Source organism: Octopus bimaculoides, chromosome 19 (assembly GCF_001194135.2).
Source record: "Octopus bimaculoides isolate UCB-OBI-ISO-001 chromosome 19, ASM119413v2, whole genome shotgun sequence".
In the NCBI taxonomy this organism is placed as follows: Eukaryota; Metazoa; Mollusca; class Cephalopoda; order Octopoda; family Octopodidae; genus Octopus; species Octopus bimaculoides.
Window position 1 is genome coordinate 48,015,003 of NC_068999.1, and position 13,043 is coordinate 48,028,045.

Consider the following 13,043-nt stretch of genomic DNA (forward strand, 5'->3'; position numbering starts at 1 on the left):
CACACACACACACACCCACCCATTATGTCTTGTCTTATTTTGTTATTGTTTATCATTTGTTTCTTTTGCCACCAACCTCTATGTTCGCTCATTTATTTCTAACAGCTTTTTGTTGTTGGCACCACCAAAATGAACAATCTTATTGTTAAAGGCATGAAATTGTTAAGAATTTTGGACAATATATGATGAAAGAAGAGCATGTCCACATTTTGTGTGTGATTTTTCCATGTGTTTTTTTGTCATCTTTCTATGTAATTTTGTAAACTTATATATATATATATATATATTATCATCATCACTGTTGTCGTCTTTTAACATCCGCCTTCCATGCTAGCATGTGTTGGACAGTTTCACAAGAACCGGCTAGGTCAAAGCCTGCACCAGACTTCTGTGACTGTTTTGGCAAGATTTTTACAGCTGGATGCCCTTCCTAACACCAACCACTCAGCAGAGGGAACTTAGTGCTTTTTACATGACACAAGCACAGGTGAGGTCAATTTTGGCAAGGATTTTATGGCTGGATGCCTTTCTGAACACCTGCAGGACTCCAATAAACAGGAGAACATTAAGGATTGAACTTTGATGTACCTGTACCTGAACACTAAATTCATTGCTGAATTGATTGTTAACTCTCACCTTCATATCTTTAGTGTTGTATTTATTTGATTATTTTGTAAATCATTTTTAATTATTTTGTACAATTATAAATATTTTAATTACAATCAGATTATTTTTGCATTTACGTGTGCAATAAAATGATTCTACATTTCCAGGTATTTTGCAGTGTGATTCTGGATATATCCGGGATAGGAAAAAAGCTTTAAGTTTGTTTTGTCATGAAACATTGCGTATCTTCCACGACCGTTTAATCAACAGCAAAGACAAGCTCTCTTTTTACAATATGCTGTCTGACATGGTTAACAAACATTTTGGAGAGGTAGGTTCATCATCATATTTAACATCCATGTTTCATGCTGTCAGGGGTTGAACAGTTTGATAGGATCTGACTAGCCTGAGAGCTGTGTTGGTCTCCAGTGTCTGTTTTGGCAAGGTTTCTAAGGTCAAATGCCTTTCCTAATACCAACCACTTCATAGAATGTACTGAGTGCCTTTTTTCATGGCACCAGCACTAATGAGATAACCAAGAAACTCACAAAATAAGACCCCTTAATAGATTAAGGGTGCAGTATTGAGGGAAATGGCTTTGTGCTAACTCAGCCGGATAAGGAGATCTGTTGATCTTATCTTAATGGAACAGCAAACACACACACACATTATGAATGTATGTATGTATGTATATATATATATATATATATATATACATATATATATATATAGGTGAGAAAGTTGGTATGTGCGTGTGTGTGTGTACATATGTATGTGTGTATGTATATATGTGGAGTTAAATCATACTTGTTTATCACTGTTATTTTATGCATTTTCTTTGACAGTCATCTAATGATGTTAAAAATAAATACTAAATCCTGTTTTCATGTTCATTTTTGAAGATTATGAATCCTGAAGCGTTTATTGAAAATCCTATTTTATTTGGAGATTTCCATTCCTTACAAAATGACAAAAGCAACCAACACTATGAAGAACTTCCGGAACAAAATAAAATTCAATACATTCTTCAAGAGGTATATATATATATATATATATTTGCTTCTACTTTCTCTAAAAAGCATTTTAGAAATAATGATCAAGAAAAAATTATATTGGGCAATGGATATTCTATTTTCCAATCTAAATATTTCAGAACATGCTACATCACACAAAGTTTCACTGATTATTTTTGAATGAAACTGTATAATTTCCTAAGAGCTATTGATAATGCACTCCATGCTGAGAACCATAATGTTTTAGGCATTTTTTTCTCCTGCTTTGCTATTGAACAGTCAGGTGGTACTGGCAACGGCCATGCTCAAATGGTGTATTTTATGTGCCACCTGCACAGGAGTCAGTCCAGTGGCACTGACAACGATCTCGCTCGAATGTTGTTTTTCGCGTACCACCGGCACAAGTGCCAGTAAGGTGACACTGGTAATGATCGTGCTTGAATGGTGCTTTTTACATGCCACCAGCACAGGAGCCAGTCAGCGACCCTGGCAACGATCATGCTCATCAATTTTATTATAAATTCATATAGCCATGAACCTGTGTTTAGTAGTCTGAATTTCATTATTTTGTAAAGTATCTTACAGAATTCAACATTATAGCTGCCAAAGATATGATGAAGCTTGTCTTTTTTATGGATGCAATTGAAAATATTACTCGGATAGCTCGAATTCTTTGTCAGCAAAGAGGAAACGGTTTAATGGTTGGTGTTGGTGGTACAGGAAAGCAGTCATTAACGCGGTAACCAAATTTTTACAAATCTTCTTCCAATTTACTGATACTATTTTGAAAATTTACTGATACAGCTTTTTATTTATCTTTTAAAAAATATCTGTTTTATTTTGATTTTGCAATATTTTTCTTAATAAAAATATTCTATGTCCTATATTTCTTAGTCATTACGTTATACTAGGTCATAACTTGAAATTTTTATGCTTCTCAGTAAAATATTTAAAAGATGCAAACTTCCAATTTGAGGGCTTATTAAAACAATATATTTAGAATATTTGTATCTGATATCTTTTGTCTATTTTAATTGTTGTGACTGGGACTTCTACCAATTTTCAGGGCTTGAAAAGACACCTCAATCTTAGTGAAATCGTGGTCATGGCCAATGCTGGTGACACATAAAGGGCATAAAAGCACCCATGCTGATGACATATAAAAGCTACTCATAGCAGTGACACATATAAGGCACCTGTGCTGGTGATATGTAAAAGACACCCAGTTCACTCTGTAGAGTGGTTGGTGTTGGGAAATGCATCCAGCTGTAGAGACCAAGTCAAAACAGACTGGAGCCTGTTGCAGCTATCCGGTTTACCAGTTCCAGTCAAATTGTCTCACTCATGCCATCATGGAAAATGGACATTAAATGGTGATGATGATCAATAGAAATGATAAATTCATTGATTCAAATGACCAGCATATAGATTTTTGCCTTTCTTTGATTTGGACGTCTTTCATTCAAGATTCAAGCTGAAAAAACATATAAACACTAAAATATGATTATAGCTATTGATCTGAAACAAGGGGTCTGTAAAGATAATGGAAATGGCCAGGCATTTGATTAAATATTAACTTTAGTTCTCTCAAAACAGTTAGAAATGTAATTAACCCAGCATACAAAAGTATATTTCTATATTTAAAGCAGAAAAGTAAGAGCAAATAGGTTTTAAAATATGTTTTAAATAAAGAAATCTACTTTTTGCTCTCACTTTTCTATGTCAAACTTTTTGAAAATAAATGCCAGTTGGTTCTGTTTTAGGCTTCAGTATCTGATGGTCTCTAGTATCTATCTTTAAATGCTCTATTTTCAGAAATATATAACTGGTTGTTATTTCTGCTTGATATTTTCAGTTTAGCTGCTCATATATGTGGTTATAAGTGCTTCCAGATTCAATTAACACAAGGCTATGATTATACAACATTTCGGGAAGATTTGATAAAAATATATAACATGGTTGCAGCTGAAAATGAAAGTACAGTATTTTTATTCACAGATACCCAGGTATTGTTTTTCCTATTACCATCCTTGATCTTCATCCTCCGAACATTTGTTGGCATTAGGTTAGTGATACTGCTCCTTGTGTGGGTGGGTAGGTGAGGGAGATTCGGGAGGAGGCACTGAAGAAAATTGGCGGCAAGGGTGTAAAAACAAACAGGGTTCATTAGGTTAAGTTTTATTTGTGAATTTCCGTTGTTTAGAAATTGGTGCAGAAAATGGTCTATATTTGTGGTGGTGAGTGGAGGTGGGATGGGGTGATGCTAGAAATGTGGCCTGAATGCCAAGGGGGCAGCAGCCTGAAAAACTTGGGGAACCACTGGGTTAGATAAACAGTTTGTGAAATTATACAAGCCACCCGTTCATCCTTCGTCACTTTTCACTACATTCACTCTTACTCCCATCTCTAACCATCTCTCACTCTTCCCCACACACTTGCAGTTTTTACCCACCAGCCCTTCCTGATCTATCTCCACATTACCTTCTATCTACCTGCTTGTACCTGATCAGGTACAAGCAGGTGAAAACTGACATTAAGTTTGAGAAAAATCAACCTTGTTTGTGAAAAGTTTTGAACCTGAGTTTTCACCCCTCTAAGCAAATTTTAGTCACACACTTATGTTGAACACTCATTGTATGCATCTATTATCTTATGTCATTTAACATCTTGCTTCCCACTGCTAACAATATATAACTATATTTCAATTATTTTTACTATACATCATAATACTATTTAATATGTGAATAATTATCTTTTAGATTGTAGTAGAAGACATGTTGGAAGATATAAGTAATATCTTAAACTCAGGTGAGGTTCCAAACCTTCTTGAGCCTGAAGATCTTGAAAAGTTGATTATTGCATGTCGACCAGCAGCAAAAGAAGCTGGAATACCTGAAGGCAACCGAGATATGATATATGATTTCTGCATCAACAGAGTTAGGTTTGTAACCATTTTATTCTTTATTTATTTTTCAGTTCCTTGTTCATTAGTCAGGTTAGCTTAAGAAGAAAGAATTTAGATGGCTTATCAAAATCTATTGCCCAAGGAGATTGTAGCTGACAGCAATGTGTATGAGGTCTAATCAAAAAATATCAAGACAGAGCCAAAGTATGCAGAGTGAAATTGCTTGGTACAGATTGGCCTTGAACTTTGTCATATATGCACACTAAATTGTAATGTTCTAACTCACTTCAGAGATTTGTAGCAGTGCTTGGAAGTAAAGTGTGTAGAGTGTGGTAATCTCAAAAAGAAGATTGGGTTTCAGCTGCTCAGAATTTCCTTGATTGTGTCAAGGAAAATAAAACTTTTTCGAAAACAGTCATAGCAGGTGGTAAATTGTGGGTTTATAGCTATGACCCTGAAACCAGGGCTCAGTCTTTGCAGTGGAAGACCATCAACTAGATTTCAAGACATAGAGGAGATCCAAGAGAATGCAATGAGGTTGTTCTCACTATCCCTAAAAAGGAGTTCAGGAATACTTCCATTAATGGAAACAAGTGTGTGGCTTCAGAAGGAAACTACTTTGAAGGATATTAAATGCCAAATTGATATGTGTTGTAGTTTTCTTTTCATAGCACCAGTCCCAATACCTCTTGATCAGATCTTGTACACATATACACATGTAGCATGGTAGCTGCTGACTTATCTCTCAGTTTCATTGCCTAAAGTGTGAGAAGATCTGCTCTTCGATAGATTTTTTTATACTCTTGGATACCTACTACACATTCTTTGCTTACTAGATTGGAAGGTGATGAAGTTAAACACCAGCCACCCAAATATAAGACACAAGAGATATTTGGTTACATTCTGCTAAAACCAGGTAAAACTTGACCTGGCTGTCAATTAGTGTTTGCATTATTGTGACCTAGATCCACCGAGGTCGACTTTGCCTTTCATCCTTTCGGGGTAGATAAATTAAGTACCAGTTGCAACTGGTACTTAATAAATGGAGTCACATGAAACGATCGTACTGCAGTAACCTTGAATATCCTTGTTGCTTATTTTGATTATTAATAAAAATATATTGTTTAGATTTATATATTGTCTATATATTTGTATTACTATCTTGTTGACTTAGCAAACAAAGTAATTCCACATTTTGTCCTAAATTTATAATCTGTTGCAAGCACATTGTTTTGTTTTTAAGCAAAACCTTAAATCTACCAAGAAATAATTTTTGCTTTATTACAGAAACAATCTCCACATTGTTTTGTGCATGAGTCCAGTTGGTAATGCATTCAGGACACGCTGCCAGACATTCCCTTCTTTTGTAAATTGCTGTACAATCAATTGGTTTACTGAATGGCCAAAAGAAGCATTGTTAAACGTAGCAGAATCTTTCTTTGACAAGCTGGATTTTGATGACACAATGAAAGTAAGCATTCATACATAATACTTGTTTGTTCTGAGTTGCATTGTTGAGAATATTTCAGAGTTGATTGTACAGAGGCAATCCTTTGGGTGTAGTAATGTTGGACACATAAGAGGTGCAGTAGTATCCTGGCAAAGTTAACGGAGAAAGTAGTCTTTGTGTGTGATAGATATGTAGGTACAATAAACACTAAGAATGATCAGAAAATAGACTTCCTCAGATGTCTGGTGGGGATCTTTAGAAATAGTAGATACCTTCCATTACCTAGGCAAACAAGAAAAAGTGAAGGAAGAATCTCTGGAAGTGTAGATGTTAAAATAAGAATAGGCTAGGCAAAGTTCAGAGAGCTACTACGTTTATTGGTAACAAAGGGCCTCTTCCTAAGGATGAAAGAAAGGCAGAATGTATGATGCCTGTGTATGTACAGTTATGCTACATGGCAGTAAAACATGGGCTGTGACTGCAGAGGAGATGCAAAGGCTTGAAAGAAATGAAGTCAGTATGCTCTGCATGAGGGGTAATGTCAATGTGCATGTACAACAGAGTGTAAATGATATAAGAGAAAAATTGTAGTGTGCAAGAGAGAAGACTGCATTGGTTTGGTCATGTAATGTGTATGGATGACAACAGCTGCATCAAGAAGTGCTGACTTCTAATTGTGGAGGAAACCTGTGGAAGAGGTAGATCCAGGAAGATGTGGGATGGAATGGGATGAAAAGATCTTCAGACGTTAAACCTCAAAGAAAAGATGAAAAGGGACTTGAGACTTCTGGTGATTTGCTGTGCTTCTGAAGACATGTCAAGTTAAGTAGAACTGTGGCCATCCATACTTACAGGCATGTTGTCTGTGTCCCTGTCTCAACTAAGAGGTCCTTTACTTGAGGGCTCATGGGTGCTGGTGTTACACAAAAGGCACTCCTGTTGGTGCCACTTAAAAGCATTGTACCAGTGCCACATAAAAGTGCACATGCAGATGCCATGTAAGACCACCAGTACCAGTGCTGTGCAAAAGCTCCCTTGCTAGTGTCCCATAAAAGTGCCCATGCTGGTGCAACATAAAAAGCATGCAGTACACTTCCGTGAAGTGGTTGGTGTTAAGAAGGACATCCGGCCATAGAAACCAAGCCAAAACAGACAGCTGGAACTTGGGCTGCGCTCCAGCTGGCCAGCTCCTGTCAAATTGTCCAACCCAGGTCACCATGAAAAACAGATATTAAATGATGGTGATGATGATGATGATGACGATGTTGGGGGGGGGTGATGTTCATGATGGTGGTGGTGGTGGTGGTGGTGGTGATGATGATGATGATGATGATGATGATGACGATGCTAACGATTAAGACATTCCCTTTTATTGTATTCCAACTTGAATACTTTTCAATATTTGCAGACTAAGTTGTCAGCTATGTGTGTTGAGATACACGTTAGTGTTACATCAATTGCTGAGAGATTTCGTAACGAACTGAAACGATGCTACTACACAACACCAACAAGTTACCTGGAGTTGATCAACCTCTATTTGTCTATGTTAAATGACAGAAGCAAGTAAATATTACATGTATTTTATTTATTTATCTATTTTAAGATGTGTGCTGTAAGACTAATATTTATAAAGACTTATTTCAAAAAGATAAAAATTTGTTTGTGTCAACATTACTTTCCTTAAACTTCTTGTTACAAACAATCTAGAACAATAAAAATAAATAAAACAAATAGATTTGGCATCTTGGGCAAGTTCTTCTGCTATAGCCCCAGGTCGGCCAATGAATGAATTTGTTAGATGGAAACTGAGAGAAGCCTGTCATATATATATATATATATATATATATATATAATAAATGCCGATTTGTCTTGATAAATATATTACTCTTGTTGCTTGTGTTTTGTTGTTTTTGATTTGTTTTTTTTTTAAATCTAGAAGTTTTACTTGTATTTTTGAAGAGCTCATAGCTTCTCATGTAAGTTGTGCTTTTGTTATACAGTTCCATAAAAACTGCTGAAGCTCGAGTAAAAAATGGTGTGAAAAAGCTTTTGGAGACAAATGAACTTGTTGCTAAAATGAAAAAAGAACTTGTTGCACTTGAACCAGAATTAAAACAAAAGTCAGCCAACACAAATGCTTTGATGGAAAAGCTTGTTTTAGACCAAGATAAAGTGGATTCTGTGAGTGTTTATTCAAAACTTAATCTGTTTTCAAATACCAAACAAAATACTATAGCAAAATCATTTCCATAGCTTTCTGCAGGTATCTCATACACACACACACACACATATATATATGCAGAGAGAGGGAGAGAGAGAGAGAGAGGCAATTATGCAGATAAACAAATTAAATATAACAGCTTGAGTTTGATATACAAAATATATATATATATAGGTATACACGCAAACAGAATGCTGCATGCTTATATAACATTCACTATCCACCAGTTTCAGGGAGAGAGAGTAAGTCGATTACATTGACATCCCCCCCACCCCCAGTGTGAAATTTATCAATCCTAAAAAGGAATGAAAGGTAAATTCGACCCCAGTGGAATTTGAACTCAGAACATAAAGACAGATGAAATGCCACTATATATTTTGCCCTGTGTGCTAACAACTCTGCCAGCTCACCACCTTAAAATATAATTTAATATTGCTTATATAAAAAGCTTTATTTATTCATTAATGTGTGTGTGTGTGTGTGTGTGCGCATGCATGCATGTACACACATATACACAATCTCAATGTTGTATTATTTAATTACTTCAGGTAAGGAAAGTTGTGGTAGAGGACGAAGCCATTGCAAAAGCTAAAACAGAAGAAACACAAGCCATTGCTAATGATGCACAAAGAGATCTTGACGAAGCTCTCCCGGCTCTTGAGGATGCCATTAAGGTAAGATGTTATTTATTAAAAACTAAAGTGAGTTTTATATATATATATCATTTATTAATTCATAATAGAATATAAGGATAAAAATCACGTTAATGATTTTCATCAAGCAGTCAGCATGCTATAAAAATTTATAGGCAATTTATACATTAAATTAATAATAATGTACATATATATAATTATACCAAGGGAGAAGGGTAAAAACGACCTCATAGTTTTTTGAAGGTATCGGCACTTCAAACTTGCTGGAGACAAGTTGTTTTCACCCTTGCTACTTTGATATATATATATATATATATATATATATATATATATATATATATATATATATATATATATATATATAATCAGGCCAAGTTCTCCGGTTTTTTACCAGTGTTCAGTGAAAAATTAAATACATTAGTTTTGCATTGATGGATATTGATGAAACATTTGAATTTTATGGGATCTGTTTCCATTTTGACGTATATTGGTTTGGTATTAAAGAGAACTGGACAGGTTAAGGTAAAGTAATTGTGATGCAATGTTGCTATGTGTACCGAGTTTGATGTTTTATATAATCCTTTGAGAGACAAAGTACATCCGTTCTGATTATATTTTTATATTCATTCTTTATAATAGGCTCTTGATTCACTTGATAAATCAGATATTTCAGAGATTCGAGTATTCACCAATCCACCAGAACTGGTTCAAACTGTATTAGAAGCTGTTTGTATATTGATGAATCAAAGGTTGGTTAAATATTTGGACATTTTTAGAATTTCAATGAACTACTTTCTATTATCATCACCATGTAAATAGAGTTTATCATTAGAAAGAGACAAACAGATAGTTAATAATATCAATCACTTTGAGGAAATGTGCTTCATCAAATAGATTAATGGTGAATAAGTTTTATTGTTAAGGGAGGGTCATTGCACCAATAATAGTAAACACATGCATTGGTTCTATATCACTTCTTTATTGTTAGTCAGTTGGTTAAATATCTAACCAACTAATTGATCTGATGTTTAATGTGTTTGTTGAACAATGAATCGGTTGTTTGTTTGTCAAAGTCCTTTCTTTGTTATTCCTGACCTCACCAATGACATACCTCCTTTCTTCAATGTCTGGCTTGAGTCTGTCTGAGAATTAGTCTTATGCCTGAATGTATATACATGTGTATGTATGTATGTATGTATGTATGTATGTATGTAGATGTGTGGTTGTCTATAAGAGAAGGGAAGGGTGAGAATAAACAAAGGGTGCATGCATGTGTCTCTGTCACTAGTGTGTGTATATATATATATATATATAAATACATGCATACATACATGTGTGTGTTTGTATGTGAGTGTATGTTACTCAGCAGTTCAGCATAATAGACTGATAGAATAAGTAAGGAAAATGAAAATAACATAAAGGTTGACCAAAAAAATGAAAGTGTTCTATAGGTACTGGTTTTTCTTGCAGAACGGACTGGTCAACAGCAAAAGCAATGCTTGGTGAACCAAATTTTCTAAGAAAAATGGTAGAATATGACAAGGATCATATCACTGATGGAATTTTAAAGAAGCTGAAAAAGTATATTGACAATCCAAAGTTTCGACCAGAATTTGTAGAGAAGACATCAAAGGTAAATATAAAACAATTAAATTTAAATATTTAATTCAACATATTGATTCAGTAAGTATTGATTCCTACAACTATTTAGCTATCATTAGGCAATAATGTAAAATTAATCTCCATACTCTACTAACCTCAAAATTATCTCATAATTTTTTCCTTTGATACAAAGTAATAAAGTAATTTTCTAAGATATTGAGCTTCAGATCTCTATTTACAAAGCTTTTCTAATCATATCGTTCTTTCACTTTTCACAGGCTTGTCGTTCAATGTGCATGTGGGTACGTGCAATGGATCTTTATGCTCACATACATAGAACAGTTGAACCTAAGCGCCAGAGGTAAATAATTTTGCATACATTTTTATCCTAATCTAATCATTTCCAAATATGAAATAGAAGCAGTGCCAGTGCAATAAACATTATTGACCACCTATACTTAATGTACATGGTTTGTGCATCTGCTGGTAGCCTACGCTTTGAAAGATTAATCTCCACCAAATTGTAGTCTACCAGTGAATACACAAGCCATGTACATTAAGCATGTGTGATTGATATTGTTTATCCTTTCCATCAAAGTTATTGCTTTGTTTTCTTTTTTTAGTAAACTCCATAAAAACAATGGAAAACCACAAGACAGAGTTTTCAGCTACTAAATTTTACTACCACAGATTTATGTATGCATCCTTACTTGGCCATTACTGGTCAGCCTAAGACTGGTCATTTTCTGCTGATCACTGCATAATATTTATAATATTTAGCATAATATTTACTATATGTCTATTTGGTTGGTTGTATTTTTGGTGTAGTTTCTAAAGGGTAAACTTTGGTTTTGTGAAGCTAATATAAAACTTCCTGTTTCAGATTTTAGATCGGCCATTTTACAAACACTGACCCACTGTTCATATATACTCTTCTTTTGTCTCTTCTAATGTTTTTAGAAATGTCTAAAATCTTCTTAACTTGCTAACTTCATACTAACATTTTCCTTTCTTCATATCAAACACTTATTACTAAAACATTGCCAGATTAAGTGAAGCACAGGCAGAACTAGATATTGTCACAGAAACATTGAATAAAAAGCAACAAAGACTTGCAGAAGTTGAGGCTCAGATTAACGAGTTGCAGGAAATTTATGACCAAAGTTTAATGGAAAAGCAAAACCTTGAAAGAAAAATGACACAAACAGCTGCTCGTTTAAAGCGAGCATCAAAATTAACAACAGCTCTTGCTGATGAACAAGAAAGATGGCGAGAAAACATTGAGGTAAGAATGAATCAATATGCCATTTTGAAATTACAAAAGAAGGATATTCTCTGTAAAGTAAATATTTAATATTTTGATTTTTAGGAATTTAACAACCAACTCTGTAATGTCACTGGAGATGTGTTTATATCAGCTGCTTGTGTGGCCTATTATGGTGCTTTTACTAATAATTACCGAATGGAACTTGTGGATCACTGGTCTCTTCATTGCAAGCAGTTGGAAATCCCAATATCAGATGATTTCTCTCTTAAAAACATCATGGCAGATCCATTTGAAATACAACAGTGGCATACAGATGGATTACCAAGAGACCAAGTTTCAATTGAAAATGCAATCTTAGCCACAAGGGGCCATCGTTGGCCCTTAATGATTGACCCTCAGGAACAGGTATATAAACCCTTTTGTTACTATATTTCAGTTGAAAAACACTGCCTTTATTTCAAAATAATTTGGAAAACATGTTATCCATTATCTGTTACTTGCTTCAGTCATTCGACAGTGGCCATGCTGGGGCATCACCTTGAAAGGTTTAGTTGAACACATTGACTTATTTTTTTTTTAAGCCTGATACTTATTCTATCAATTTCTGTTGCCAAACTGCTAAGTTAGGAGGACATAAACAAAGCAACACTGGTTATCAAGCAGTGGTGACTAAGAGGTAGTTCCACATTTCTCAAAAAACCTTGAAACTCCTAAACCAGGGCCCCACTGCCAGATGCAGTTTAAAGTCATCATTAGATAAAAATTAGAAATCCATAGCAAAATGTAAAATTTTAAATAGGCAGACAGACTTGTATCTTTTATCTTTTATTTGTTCCAGTCAGTTGACTGCGGCCATGCTGGGGTACTGCCTTGAAGGATTTTTTTAATTGAGCAAATCGATCTCAAGACTTATTTTTTTTTAAGCCTAGTATTTATTTTATCAGTCTTTTTAGCAGAACCACTAAGTTACAGGGACATAAACACACCAACACTGGTTGTCAAGCTGTGGTAAGGGGACAAATACACACACACAAAGGTACACACTCATAGATATATACATATATATGTGTATATACATGTGTGTGTGTGTGTGTGTGTGTGTGTGTGTGTGTGTGTGTGTGTGTGTGTGTATGACAGGCTTCTTTCAGTTTCTGTCTACCAAATCCACTCACAAGGCTTTGGTCAGCCTGAAGCTATAATAGAAGACACTTGCCAAAGGTGCCATGCAGTGGGACTGAACCCAGAAACATGTGGTTGGGAAGCAAGCTTCTTACCACACAGCCATGCTGACACCTATTTTTCTTCTTCTTCTTCTTCTTCTTCTTC

The 13,043-nt window shown here is 34.9% G+C and overlaps 2 protein-coding genes across 3 annotated transcripts in view; both read left to right on the forward strand.

Moving 5' to 3' along the window:
- The window catches only part of LOC106877012 (dynein axonemal heavy chain 6), a 61,133-nt gene extending 49,016 nt beyond the window's left edge, over positions 1 to 12,117 (forward strand). The window contains exons 46-58 of one of the 2 annotated variants that reach the window (XM_052974731.1): positions 774 to 937; positions 1,509 to 1,640; positions 2,195 to 2,358; positions 3,475 to 3,625; positions 4,379 to 4,560; positions 5,812 to 5,995; positions 7,383 to 7,537; positions 7,975 to 8,155; positions 8,744 to 8,869; positions 9,488 to 9,597; positions 10,319 to 10,481; positions 10,729 to 10,811; positions 11,820 to 12,117. In XM_052974731.1, coding sequence (XP_052830691.1) covers positions 774 to 937; positions 1,509 to 1,640; positions 2,195 to 2,358; positions 3,475 to 3,625; positions 4,379 to 4,560; positions 5,812 to 5,995; positions 7,383 to 7,537; positions 7,975 to 8,155; positions 8,744 to 8,869; positions 9,488 to 9,597; positions 10,319 to 10,481; positions 10,729 to 10,811; positions 11,820 to 12,075 — 2,051 coding nt within the window. In that variant the 3' untranslated portion in view covers positions 12,076 to 12,117. Of the gene's footprint in view, positions 1 to 773; positions 938 to 1,508; positions 1,641 to 2,194; positions 2,359 to 3,474; positions 3,626 to 4,378; positions 4,561 to 5,811; positions 5,996 to 7,382; positions 7,538 to 7,974; positions 8,156 to 8,743; positions 8,870 to 9,487; positions 9,598 to 10,318; positions 10,482 to 10,728; positions 10,812 to 11,819 lie in introns of those variants that run through there. The other variant, XM_052974732.1, reaches the window with a different exon arrangement.
- Positions 12,102 to 13,043, forward strand: part of LOC128250047 (dynein axonemal heavy chain 6-like) — a 16,218-nt gene continuing 15,276 nt past the window's right edge. Inside the window, exon 1 of the mRNA XM_052974715.1 lies at positions 12,102 to 12,122. Coding sequence (XP_052830675.1) covers positions 12,102 to 12,122 — 21 coding nt within the window. The remainder of the gene's footprint in view (positions 12,123 to 13,043) is intronic.